The 11,318-nt window shown below is 41.4% G+C and overlaps 4 protein-coding genes across 4 annotated transcripts; 2 read left to right on the top strand and 2 right to left on the bottom strand.

The window, feature by feature from the left end:
- Positions 1 to 1,150: 1,150 nt before the first annotated feature.
- I206_101149 (uncharacterized protein) lies at positions 1,151 to 1,474 on the bottom strand (the record flags this gene model as incomplete). The annotated part of the gene is made up of 1 exon (XM_070202336.1): positions 1,151 to 1,474. The coding sequence occupies one exon, from the start codon at positions 1,472 to 1,474 to the stop codon at positions 1,151 to 1,153; it is 324 nt and encodes a 107-aa protein (XP_070058437.1).
- A 1,884-nt stretch (positions 1,475 to 3,358) lies between these two features.
- Positions 3,359 to 5,605, top strand: I206_101148 (uncharacterized protein; the record flags this gene model as incomplete). Its single annotated transcript, XM_019151958.1, has 4 exons — positions 3,359 to 3,617; positions 3,683 to 4,011; positions 4,068 to 4,144; positions 4,216 to 5,605. 4 exons carry the CDS (start codon positions 3,359 to 3,361, stop codon positions 5,603 to 5,605), a joined length of 2,055 nt encoding a protein of 684 aa, XP_019014096.1.
- Positions 5,606 to 6,312: 707 nt separating this feature from the next.
- Positions 6,313 to 7,726, top strand: I206_101147 (uncharacterized protein; the record flags this gene model as incomplete). Its single annotated transcript, XM_019151959.2, has 5 exons — positions 6,313 to 6,369; positions 6,478 to 6,966; positions 7,082 to 7,321; positions 7,470 to 7,598; positions 7,667 to 7,726. The coding sequence occupies 5 exons, from the start codon at positions 6,313 to 6,315 to the stop codon at positions 7,724 to 7,726; spliced, it is 975 nt and encodes a 324-aa protein (XP_019014097.2).
- Positions 7,727 to 8,297: 571 nt separating this feature from the next.
- I206_101146 (uncharacterized protein) lies at positions 8,298 to 11,217 on the bottom strand (the record flags this gene model as incomplete). Its single annotated transcript, XM_019151960.1, has 11 exons — positions 8,298 to 8,570; positions 8,632 to 8,679; positions 8,741 to 9,531; positions 9,583 to 9,653; positions 9,708 to 9,809; positions 9,865 to 10,000; positions 10,056 to 10,173; positions 10,239 to 10,327; positions 10,455 to 10,828; positions 10,886 to 10,991; positions 11,070 to 11,217. The coding sequence occupies 11 exons, from the start codon at positions 11,215 to 11,217 to the stop codon at positions 8,298 to 8,300; spliced, it is 2,256 nt and encodes a 751-aa protein (XP_019014098.1).
- Between the last annotated feature and the right edge of the window lie 101 nt (positions 11,218 to 11,318).

Genomic DNA, 11,318 nt, shown 5'->3' with positions numbered 1-11,318 from the left:
CGAAATCAATATACGTTGAAAAGACGAGAAGGAGACATAACAAGGTGAAAAGGTATGATAAACAGCTGCAAACGGATAAAGAGGATAAGACTGTAAGAGGTTATGCTGGTCAGCATCATGGCAGACGTATGAGTGGCTCTTGATACTTCTTGTATATTGCAGCATACAACACAGTTACTTCCTTCGCATCTAGTGTTTTCTGATGTCACATAATATTGTGATAAAAACTAGTAGAAACACCAAGCTCCCTTCGCTTAGTCGGTTAAAGCGAAGGTCTCATATCTAATTCTGTAAGAGCTGAGCCCCGATTGGGGTGTAATCCTTAGCCCTGAGTTCGATTCTCAGAGGGAGCATATTTTTTACTGTTTTCTTGACATACTTTTGTCATGTAAGATGACTTGAAGCACGAGTTGAAGCACCTTGTTTAACGAAGAGTACTTGTTCATGTCGAGCTGCAAAGCCACTTCACGTCCACGTATAGTCTCTCACGCAATCATTTTGCCATCCAGACGATCAATGAGAACTGAAAGAGAGCGAAGCAACACCGAGACCTTCTCAGAAGGGTTCTACAAGAGACTGGCTAAAATGTGCCACAAATGCTAAAAGGAGTTTTAAGCTTTGAGACAAGCGTATGATCTCCGCATACGAGTATGTGGCAAACACGACTAATTACCACATAATGCAAAAAAAAGGATTTGACAACATCGTGCAATCATCAAAGACTCATTACCCAGGAACAAATGTTGACAAATTCCGAGAGAAGTCCCCATCCTACTACTAATCGAATGCATGCCAAGCTGTCGCATCAACAGGAAGCTAAACTTCGAATGTCCCAATCCTTATCAATCTTAAGGCCCCATATGCAAGTATGTGTACAATGCCATCTAAATCTGTGTAGCCAACGGTCAAGGACCTGACTACGCTTGGGAGAAGATGCAAGCTGGAGTTAAATTTTCGGTAAAGGCAATTCTGACCCGATTTACAAGTATTTGACATCGATGCATAGTAACAGAATTGATCGCGAATGGTCCTCATAAAGAAAGTATATTGTCATCCTCAGCTCTGTCTTATACCCCAGCTTCTCTTCAAGCTTTCCCTCAGACCCTCTTGAGCTTGTTGTATAACTCAGTAGAGTCCGGCATGATCAGTCTTAATCTTCTAAGTAGATTTCAAGTTCATCGAGACGGTTCTGCATAATTTTGCCGGCCTCGTTTAACGCCATTACATGAGGATTGTTTGGGTCGGGTTCGTGATAAAATTCATAAACAGAGCCTGTATTCTGTCGAGGTGTTAGGTTCAAGGCATCAGATGCCCACTGCCAAGTCGGTCTTAGGGGCTGGCCTGAAGTGTCTCTTTCTTTCCACGCACTCCATACTGTCCTCTCGAAGAAACGTGCAGCTGGATTGACATTGGCTACGGAACTTGCTTGGTACGAATCGTCGTGGTTGAAGCGCGTGGTGTATATGCTTGACATTTAAGAGATCTTAGGAAGCTGTGGCAAGTGATTGAAATGGGGCTTGGATGCAATTGATATGGGGTGGGATTGTTTGTAGGATAGAAAGATCTTCAAGACACACTTTTGGGACTGGGTTTATATATCTAAAATTCGCTGGTGTAATTTCAAACGTCTGACTCGATTTGTCAGGAATATCTTTCTAGAGTGTACTCCGCAGGATTTTGACTAGTCCGCCATTCTTATACCCAACCACTTCTGACATCGATTGTAGTCGATCGAATTTAATGTCTTGATTGCAATATGGGCATAAAGGAGAACATGCTATCACATAGGATCATATAATCTAACTTGCTCGCTTAGCACTTTGCTTAGCTTCGACGTCTTCTCTTAAATCAGCTCGCTTTTGCCTAAGGAACGAGGAATGGAAGAGATGTTCTAATCACCGGTTGAACACGAATAATGGGTTTTGAGTCGTCAACTTCGATACTATTGGTTCTGGCCAAGGATATTTCGCTGAAAGACAATATATTCAAATCACTAGACTCGGTCATAGATTATTACTCCTTTCACGTAATACGTTATTCAGCCTTCATGACCATCTCCGCGACTCAACTTGTTGTCTCTGGCGGACATGATAGCACTCTTTCAGAAGATCTGCATGATTACAATCTGAGGTTTCTCTTGAAATGATGGCTATATCAAAGCATGTTGCCCTTTAAGCGTGGTGAGCGATCACCGTATTAAAGATGTATCCATTGGGCAGAAGTTAACAATCATGCTTGTATACGTAAGAAATTGAACATGTGTTAAGGGTTACCCTGAGAGCTGTATCGGATCATCTCGATACTCTATTGTTCGCTATAACTCAGGTGTGTTTGTGAAAATGACAAGTCTCAATGGATAAAAATTGATGTTGGGGAATAAGGGCTGATGACCGTGGAACGCAAAGATCGTCGTTTTGTAGGAATAGCTCAGGTTTATTAACAAATTGAATGGGATCTGACCGTTATTTTAATCCCTGAAAATATTATGAGGTATCACCCTGTATCCGCTCACTCGCGACTGGCTTTTTTGTTATTTCTGTTGTATGGTGGAGGGGGAACAAAAGGAAATAAAAATAATAAACTGGACCGGTATTACGCATGGACGCGTTTCAGTTCATACCGCTTTGAACCAGCCAACAATCATCAACATATTGATCACTTAGATACAGCATTTACGCAAATGATATACACGCATTGAAATTCCTGTACATCCTACATTCATCGTACTTTGAACCGCATCGTAACCACCTTGTCATATCGGTAGGTAAAGAGGTAGAAATAGATTCAAGGTGATATACGACAACTTCAATAACGAAAGAATCAAACCAACTGACGAAGCATTTCAACAAAACAACAAAATCAATAACCCTGAAACAGTCCAATCAATCCTTTCTTTTCTTTTGGTGCCTACCTCCTGAAGTTCAATCTGAGGCAAGCATAGGGCCATAAACAACTCCTACATCTACTACCATACATACATTTCAATCCTCTCAGACACTCGGACCTCCTCGCATTCACATTAGTATCAAAGTTGCTAGATCCTATCCTATCAAAGACCAGGCTTGTTATAAACTTGACCTATCTTTTACATAGCCTTGAAACTTAACGACCAACCTCAAAAACTCATCTCACTCCTTTATATACGTTCTTGGTAGTTATTCGGATCGGATCGTTACGGGTGTACCTCTTATAACCTTCCTTTACTGCATTTCGCTCTGTAACCCTCTTTCGATAAACAACATCCACTTCAAACTGGCCTTACATTCTTTATAATTCAAACGCCCAAATCAACAACTGGTTCCTTCCCTCTTCCCCACTTTTTCGTAAGATAACAAAAAATTATCAGCAAATCAACAAGATGACCAACCAAACTTCGAATACGAAGAAAACTTTCATCTCACTCCTAATTGCATCCTCAATAGCCTCCACCTCAGCCTCATCTCATTTACCTCAAATAGATCGACAAGCTCGTCATCGTGATTTATCACAAAGAAGGCATATCTTAGGTGAACGAGATGCAGCAGCTGTACCAGGTGGATTTAAGATAGTTGGAGATTCGGGTGTATCAGCACAGATGATGTTTTTAGGTACTGAAAAGACAGTGTATATCCTCGACAGTGAGTCTGACTTTGATCACAGATATGCTGCTTGAGCTCAAAGCTGACCCATATTCAAATTTCAGAGGCCGAAAACAATTCCATGCTCGTTACCAACAGTGACGGTCTCACCCATCCAGCATGGGGAACAACATATGACCTTTCTTCAAATCAAGCTACAGCCATGCAAGTCTCCTCCAACACCTTCTGCGCAGCAGGTTTACCGATAGCAAACGGTTCATGGGTGGTCTTTGGGGGTAATCAACCAGTGACGTATCAAGGTGTAGCTACGAAAGATGCTGGCAACGCAAATCCTTACTTGAATACGGATGGTGGTGCCGCCGTCAGACTTTTGACTCCTTGTGATGATGGAAGTTGTGCTTGGCAAGAAGGAGGTGACGCTTTGACCATGTCTGTAAGTGATGCTACTTTTGAACGAAGTCAATTGTGAGTACTAATACATGATTGTAGGGGAAACGTTGGTACCCTTCGGTGGAAATTCTAGGTGATGGATCGCTCATTGTCCTCGGTGGTGATACGAACGGAGGGTGAGTGAAGGATCCTTCGCTCAGGATCAACATCCTCGATGTTTCAGGCTCGTGCTTATACTTCCCACCAGATATGTCTCCACCACTGTACAAAACAACCCTACATACGAGTACTGGCCTAAGCAATCTTCAGGCGGTATTCACATGGATTTCCTTGCAGCTACCGTCCCCGTCAACCTTTTCCCCCTCACCTACCTCTTACCCGGAGGTAAACTCTTCATGCAAGCTGCTTACAAAACCATCCTGTATGATATGGATGCCCAACAAGAAATCGCTCTTCCCGATATGCCATATGCCGTTCGAGTCTACCCTGCCTCTGCTGCCACAGCCATGCTCGCCTTGACCCCTGCCAACAATTACACCGTTTCTCTCCTGTTCTGTGGTGGATCCAGCGCGCCATTCAACAAATCATCAGACGGTGGAGCTGGCTTCAATGTGACTGCTGTCCCAGCCGATGACTCTTGTGTACGAATCTCACCCGAAGACGCCAATCCACAATATGAAGATGACGATTCTATGCCAGAAGGAAGAAGTATGGGTAATTTCATCTGGTTACCAGATGGAACCCTTTGGATGGGTAATGGAGTAAATATGGGTACTGCCGGTTATGGTGACGAGAGATACTCAATTGGACAATCTTACGGTCAAGCACCGCTCTATCAACCCGCTATCTACAACCCTAACGCTGCTAAAGGTAGTAGATGGTCCAGAGATGGACTAGGAGAATCTGTTCAAGAACGAATGTACCACTCTTCAGCTATCTTACTGCCCGATTCATCTGTGTTGATATCCGGATCAAACCCCAACAAGGATGTAACCTTTGAACAATGGGGAACATCATACGAAGTCGAGCAATGGTACCCATTATGGTACAATCAAGCTCGACCTGCTCCCACTTCCGAATTCCCATCGACCCTCACTTACGGCGGTCAAGCGTGGAACTTGACTTATACTCCATCCAACACATCCTCTAACCCATCAAACGCCAAGGTAGTGGTTATTCGAACCGGGTTCTCCACACACGCTATAAATTTCGGTCAAAGATACCTGGAATTGGAAACTTCTTACACCCAAAACTCAGATTCAGGAGAAATCACCTTACACGTCAGTCAAATGCCACCCAACGCCAATATTTTCCAACCTGGACCAGCTATGGTTTTCCTTACGGTCGATGGAGTGGCTTCTCAAGGTAAATTAATCATGATTGGTTCAGGTCAAATTGAAAAACAACCAATACTCCAAGCATCAGTCCTACCTGCATCTTCAACCGTTTCGCCTTCTACTGAAGCGGCAGCTTCTTCCTCTTCGTCCAATTCCAGCTCAAGTGATTCTTCGAGTGGATCATCAAATCAAAATACCGCTGCTAAATCTTCAGCTACCGCTAAAGCTTCAGCTGGTCTGAAATTACCTTTTACCCTAATCGGAGGTATATTGGCTTTAGCTTCGACTCTTTTGATATAGGAAAAAAAAGACTATCCATCATGGACATTTCATTTCATCTCATTACGATTCAAAAATGGGTTATTACTCTGTTGTGTATAATATAAACTCTTACAAAATACCCTTTTCTTCTCTGGCTTTCGACATACATAGTCGGCATTTTCTCCCTTAGCATTTTCTTCCTCGCGACCTGTATATAGGACTCATGATTCCGTGGAAAACGAGATATATCATTAATATAGCATTTTATTATACAAGCTTGTTATCTATGCAAATGACTTGCTTTTCGCCTCATACCAGAGTGAGCTTCGATGCGAGTACAGACAGGCTTTAGCCATTTTGAAAGTGGTTGCATATCGTCGACTTACACTACTCATGATGAATTCGAATTTAAGGACTGATCGGATATTTCGGAATTGTTGTGGATGGTACGATTAGATTATAATTCGGATTTGACCGAGTTCGAGGAAATGGCCTCTGACGTGATCCTTCACAAGGTGGTTCTGAGGTATAAATAGATCCGAAATGCAGGATGAAAATATCTCACAAATCTTTCTTGACTCGATTCATAACTATTGCAGCTGACAACACTTGTTTCATTCTGAAAAGGAGTGTACATGAAAAATCTCGACTATTACTAAATTGGTTTATTCTGCAACTTCGACTTCCTATAAATATTATTCAGTTCCACTTAAAAGGGTATTTTGATTTCAGAAGATCGTCGAACGATGTCTGCTGTTCATGAGATTGCTATATCTGGTTTTGGAGAAGGAACCAATGATCTTGTAAGTATAATATCTACTTATAAAGCTTTTAGCTTTGAAGATTCGCATATTGGACTTTGGAATCAAAAAATCCAAGATATGTGAATAAGAATTGATTATGAATGATAGTATGATAGAGCAAGACCTTCATATCCTCCTCAAGCTCTTCAAAAAATATATGAAATAATTTTAGAATCATCTCCAGATATTAAAAAAGGTTGGAAAATATTAGAACCAGGAAGTGGAACAGGTATATTTACAAAATTATTAATTGAACCTCCCCCTCCACACTCTATCCCTAACCCTACTCCTACCCAATCTCAAAATTCATCAACAATAAATGAAAATCAAAAATATCCTAATTTTCCAATTAATACTTTAATTTCAATTGAACCTTCAGAAGGAATGAGAAATCAATGGAAAAAATCAATTTTTGATAAAATTCTTTCACATCATTCAAATGAATTAAATAATAATAAAAATATTAAAGTTGTTAATGGAAATTTTGAAGATTTTAATGAAAATGAATTAAAAAAAATTGGAATAAATAACAATGAAATTGATAGTATTATAATTGCACAAGCTTGGCATTGGTGTCAAAATTCTGAAAATGCTTTAGTAAGTTTTTCTTAAATCATAAAATCTTGTTTAAAAATAATATGTGTATATAATTTGAATTCTTTGAAGCTAATTTCATTTTGAATTTAATTTAATTCGTGTGAAATTAAAATAGAAAGAAATTGCTTCTTATCTAAAATCAAATTCACCTTTAATTTTAATTTGGAATTTAGAATCATTTCAACCTGAATGGCAAAAAAAATTAAGATTAAAATATCAAAATTTTGATAAAGGTAGTCCACAATATTATAAAGGATTATGGAAAGAAATGTATAATACTAATTCATTTAAAGAATTATTTAAAGAAAAAATTGAATGGTCAACTAAATGGTTTATTGGAATGACAGAAAATCAAGTAAGTTTTTTCTTTTTCCAAAATTTAACTAATTACATCATTTATGTTTTTTTTATCAAAATTAAATTTTTATATTTCATTTTTTGGAATAACTTTATTTCATTATTTACTTAATTAATCCTTGATTTTTTAATTTTCGAAAATTTAGCTTATAGATAGATTATTTTCTAAATCGTATTTAACTTCTGCACATCTTTCATCAAAAGATCGTGAAAACTTAGAAATTGAATTAAGGAATATAATTAAATCTGCTCCTCATGAATGGATTGATAAAGAAGTAAGTATTATATCTAATTCATTATAGTGGGTAGCTTATTCGACGTTTTTCTTCTTTGTTTTGATTAGAAAGGTATATTTAAATATTCTTATGATACCGATATCATTTATCTTCGAAAAAGAGAATAGTTTGATACTCTTAACCTGATCCATTTTCCATTTTGAGCAAACCATACATCATCAGTCAATTTGGAGAATCCTTAGTATGTATGAATGAGGACCTTATCTGAGTACATTTGAATGAGGACCTTATCTGAGTATATATGAATGAGGACTTTATCTGACGGACGTCAAAATTTGTTTGTACAGACTGAAAAACGGGAATGTAGAACTTTAGATATATTTTTATGTATAATGCATATATGATCTTAAAAATCTATACACAAGATGAATCACTGTCACTTTCAAATATTCAAAAGCTGAAGATGTCTTCTGGATAGTGTATAAAAATTCCAAAGGGATGATCTCTATTCCTTCCCCCTCAAATCTTCAGATAGTCTGAAGCGATTGAGTTTTTCGATTTTGTATGTTCTATTTACGTCTTTATACAGTACTGGTCTCACGATATCTTCCCTAGTTGGGTTCCCTCTCTCGCTCGTCCCCCTTCAAGCGCGCTGCCCTCTCCCTCGCGATGTCCCTCTTCACTCCTCACAATGCTCTTGATAGACAAGGCCACAAACACCCCGTTATGCCCTGACCTTTACTCCTTCTTCTCTACTGCTCCCTTAGACTCCTTCGCATCCTCACTGTCCTTTCTGCCCAATCCCCCGCCGATGGACCCAAAGCCTCTACCTCGGCTACCTCTGAAAGAGGGTCCGCCTCTGCCTCGTCCCCTGAAAGTGGATTCACTGAATCTGGAAGGCGGGTTAGACACACTGATGGTAATAGCTGACTCCTTGATCTTGGCGCCTTCGGCAGATTTGAGTGCAGCATTCATCTCTTCGTCGGTATCGAAATCAACGTAACCGAAATCCTGTAATTCATCCACATTAGCCCCGTTGAGAAATTCTCCAGATCAGACTCGAGCAACTCACTTTTTGTTTGTTGGTGAATTTATCTTGAATGATCTTGACTTGGACAATCTACAGTCATCCATGTCAGTATCTTTGACCTTGAACATATGCCATGGATGTACAGACGTACCTTATCAGCTTGATCCTTGAATAAACCCTTGATCTCCTCTTCAGTGGTAGGTATAGGTAATCCCTTGAGGTATAAGGAAGGTTTCTTGGGTCTTGCTTCCCCGGATCCTTCTCTTCCATGAGCTGGCTTAGCGTTGGTGCCCTCTTTAGATTCGGTCGAGGTGTTTGCTACTTCGCTTGAATTATTGCCGTTACCGTTCGCTGAGGCACCATTCGTTGCTGGGCTAGACTTCTTCGTTTCCTCTTTAGCTCCCAGAGTTGCTGCTGTAGGTTTGGTTGAGGCGGTAGTAGCAGAAGATTTGGCGGATCCAGCAGGTGGCGGTTTAGTCGGTGCCGAATTTGGTTTGACAGCATCTACAATCTTATCCTTCACCGTGGTGACAGCTTGGAAAGCGGAACCTGCTGCAGTAGCTGAGCCAGTACCTCTAGCTCCGCCTCGAGGTTGGGTGGGAGGCTTGACAGGGATTGAAGAAGAGGCATTATTTGTGGCAGGAGCAGAGCTCTGAGATACAGGCGCGGGCGAAGCGGTCGTTGCATTTGGCGCCAGAGGTCTACTAGAGTTGTTTCGGTTCAACCCATTCTTAAACGAATTAGGGCCTGTAGGTGGAGCGGCGGATGGTTGACCAGGCTTCGAAGGTGCACTGCCAGGACCAATGGGTGCACGAGTAGGAGCGATTGTCTTCGGTGCATCCGGTGCTCGAGTCGTGCCAGCGATTGTCCCAGCGGTAGATGCGGTCACAGGAGCAGAGGGTAGGGAGAGGCCTTGGCCGGTTCGATGAGCAAAATTGAGGCCTGCAAGGAATTAGTTTTACGTTGGGCATGTTGGACTGGACAAAAGCGTACCTGATGTCTTTGTCTCTGCAGAGACTCTGCTATCAGTGACGGAAAGGACCATGTGACCGCATGAAGCATCACTGTGAACTAGGTCAGCACGAGCTGAAGACAGCGATGGCTAAAGGATTGCGTACGATAAGATCCAGTTCCAGGTATTCGTCCAGGTTTGATCGGTTTCCTTGGGTATATTGGTGACAGCGCTTGAAATCTTCTTCAACAGAGCTTGTTGTTGCTCACTTCGCGCGGTAGGATGATGAGCACGAACTATGGCTACAGACAAATACAACTCACTTCATGCTACTGTCCACCCTATCTCTCACCGCGTCATATACTTCTTGGAAGTGATTGGAAGCGGAAGCGAGCTTTTGTTGATAGTGATCATACCTCTCGTGCACCGAAAATTCGTTGAAGGATACGGGATATCGGACTTCATCAAGTCAGCTTGCATGATCATAATTGAGAAAATGGTTTCGAAAGCTCACAATGTAAACCACCAGAGATGGTCAAGTCCGCCTTCAATGCGTTAGCGATCAGGGATATTAAGCCGTTTCGACTAGGTGCTGATGAGATGAACAGTCGAGTCTCAGAAGCATCATATACCTGAGTAGATGAAGTCAGCATATATGCTTGCGCTCCAACCAACTGTGACCGACTAAATCACTCACTCGATGAGCCGTGTCTATCAGCTCTCCCATCTGAAGCGCCGTAGCCCACATCGTGCCAGATCCACCAGCGATGGTTGCGTAGCCCTCACCTGTTTAAGGTTAGCTTGGAGATGCCATATTACATCTTGAATGCCAACATACCATTATCGACTTAATAGCACGTCACATCAGCTCAAGCGCCCTACAGAAAAAATAGGGTTCAAAAAGCTGACTTACACATCTTATGAGGAGTAACCGCACCACCCAATCCGAATAACCTTAATCTCAATCCACCAACATCCACTACTTTACTAGTGGCCTCATCTATGATATGAAGATTGTTGACTTCGTATTCACCGGTTCTAAATTTCTCTAGGACTCGAACGTCCTCTATCAAACCCCAAACTGTGAAAACGGGTACAGGGAAATTGATAGCTCCAGAGAGTAGATGAGGGAATTGCGAAAGAGGGAAATGTACCGAAGAATTATTGAGCTGATCGATCAGAGCTTTTCGATCTGGTTCTGTATCCTTTGCTGAAGGTATAGATAATAATTGAGTTCTAGTGCCGGATGAGATTAATGGAGAATATGTGATCAAATGGCGCAATATTCTTTGTTAGATAATGTTAGCGGTGATTCCTTCTTGCAGAGTGATGCAAAGGACTGACCTGTCACCCATGCGATCTACACTATCTTCATTCATAAATCCGAAATCACCTGTATGGATAACTGCTGTAGCTTCATGTTCTTTAATGAGTCGGTTGAGCTCATGGTCTGTGCGTGGTAGAGGAACAAGGAAAAGGCATTGAGTCAGCTTGCTCACGCGGATGCATAGGGAGAAGGAATACGTACAGTCACCACGAATATCAGCTACACACAAGATCCTACCTGTCTTGCCGGACAAGACTACTCGAGGTGGTGCAGAGGTGGAAGGGGTAGTTTTTTCAGTTGATGCTGTCGGAACATCACCATTTGTAGTTCGAGCAGGCTGAGTTGTCATTTGGAATGCTGATCACGGGTATAGGAGAAAAAGGTAACGCTCAACAGAGAATTTTTGACCTTCTCGTTCTTCTTGGAATCGGTATCGGAGACAGGATGCTG

This window comes from Kwoniella pini, chromosome 1, assembly GCF_000512605.2.
Source record: "Kwoniella pini CBS 10737 chromosome 1, complete sequence".
Lineage (NCBI taxonomy): Eukaryota > Fungi > Basidiomycota > Tremellomycetes > Tremellales > Cryptococcaceae > Kwoniella > Kwoniella pini.
Note: the sequence above shows the minus strand (reverse complement) of the source record. Positions and strands in the feature narration are given on the sequence as shown.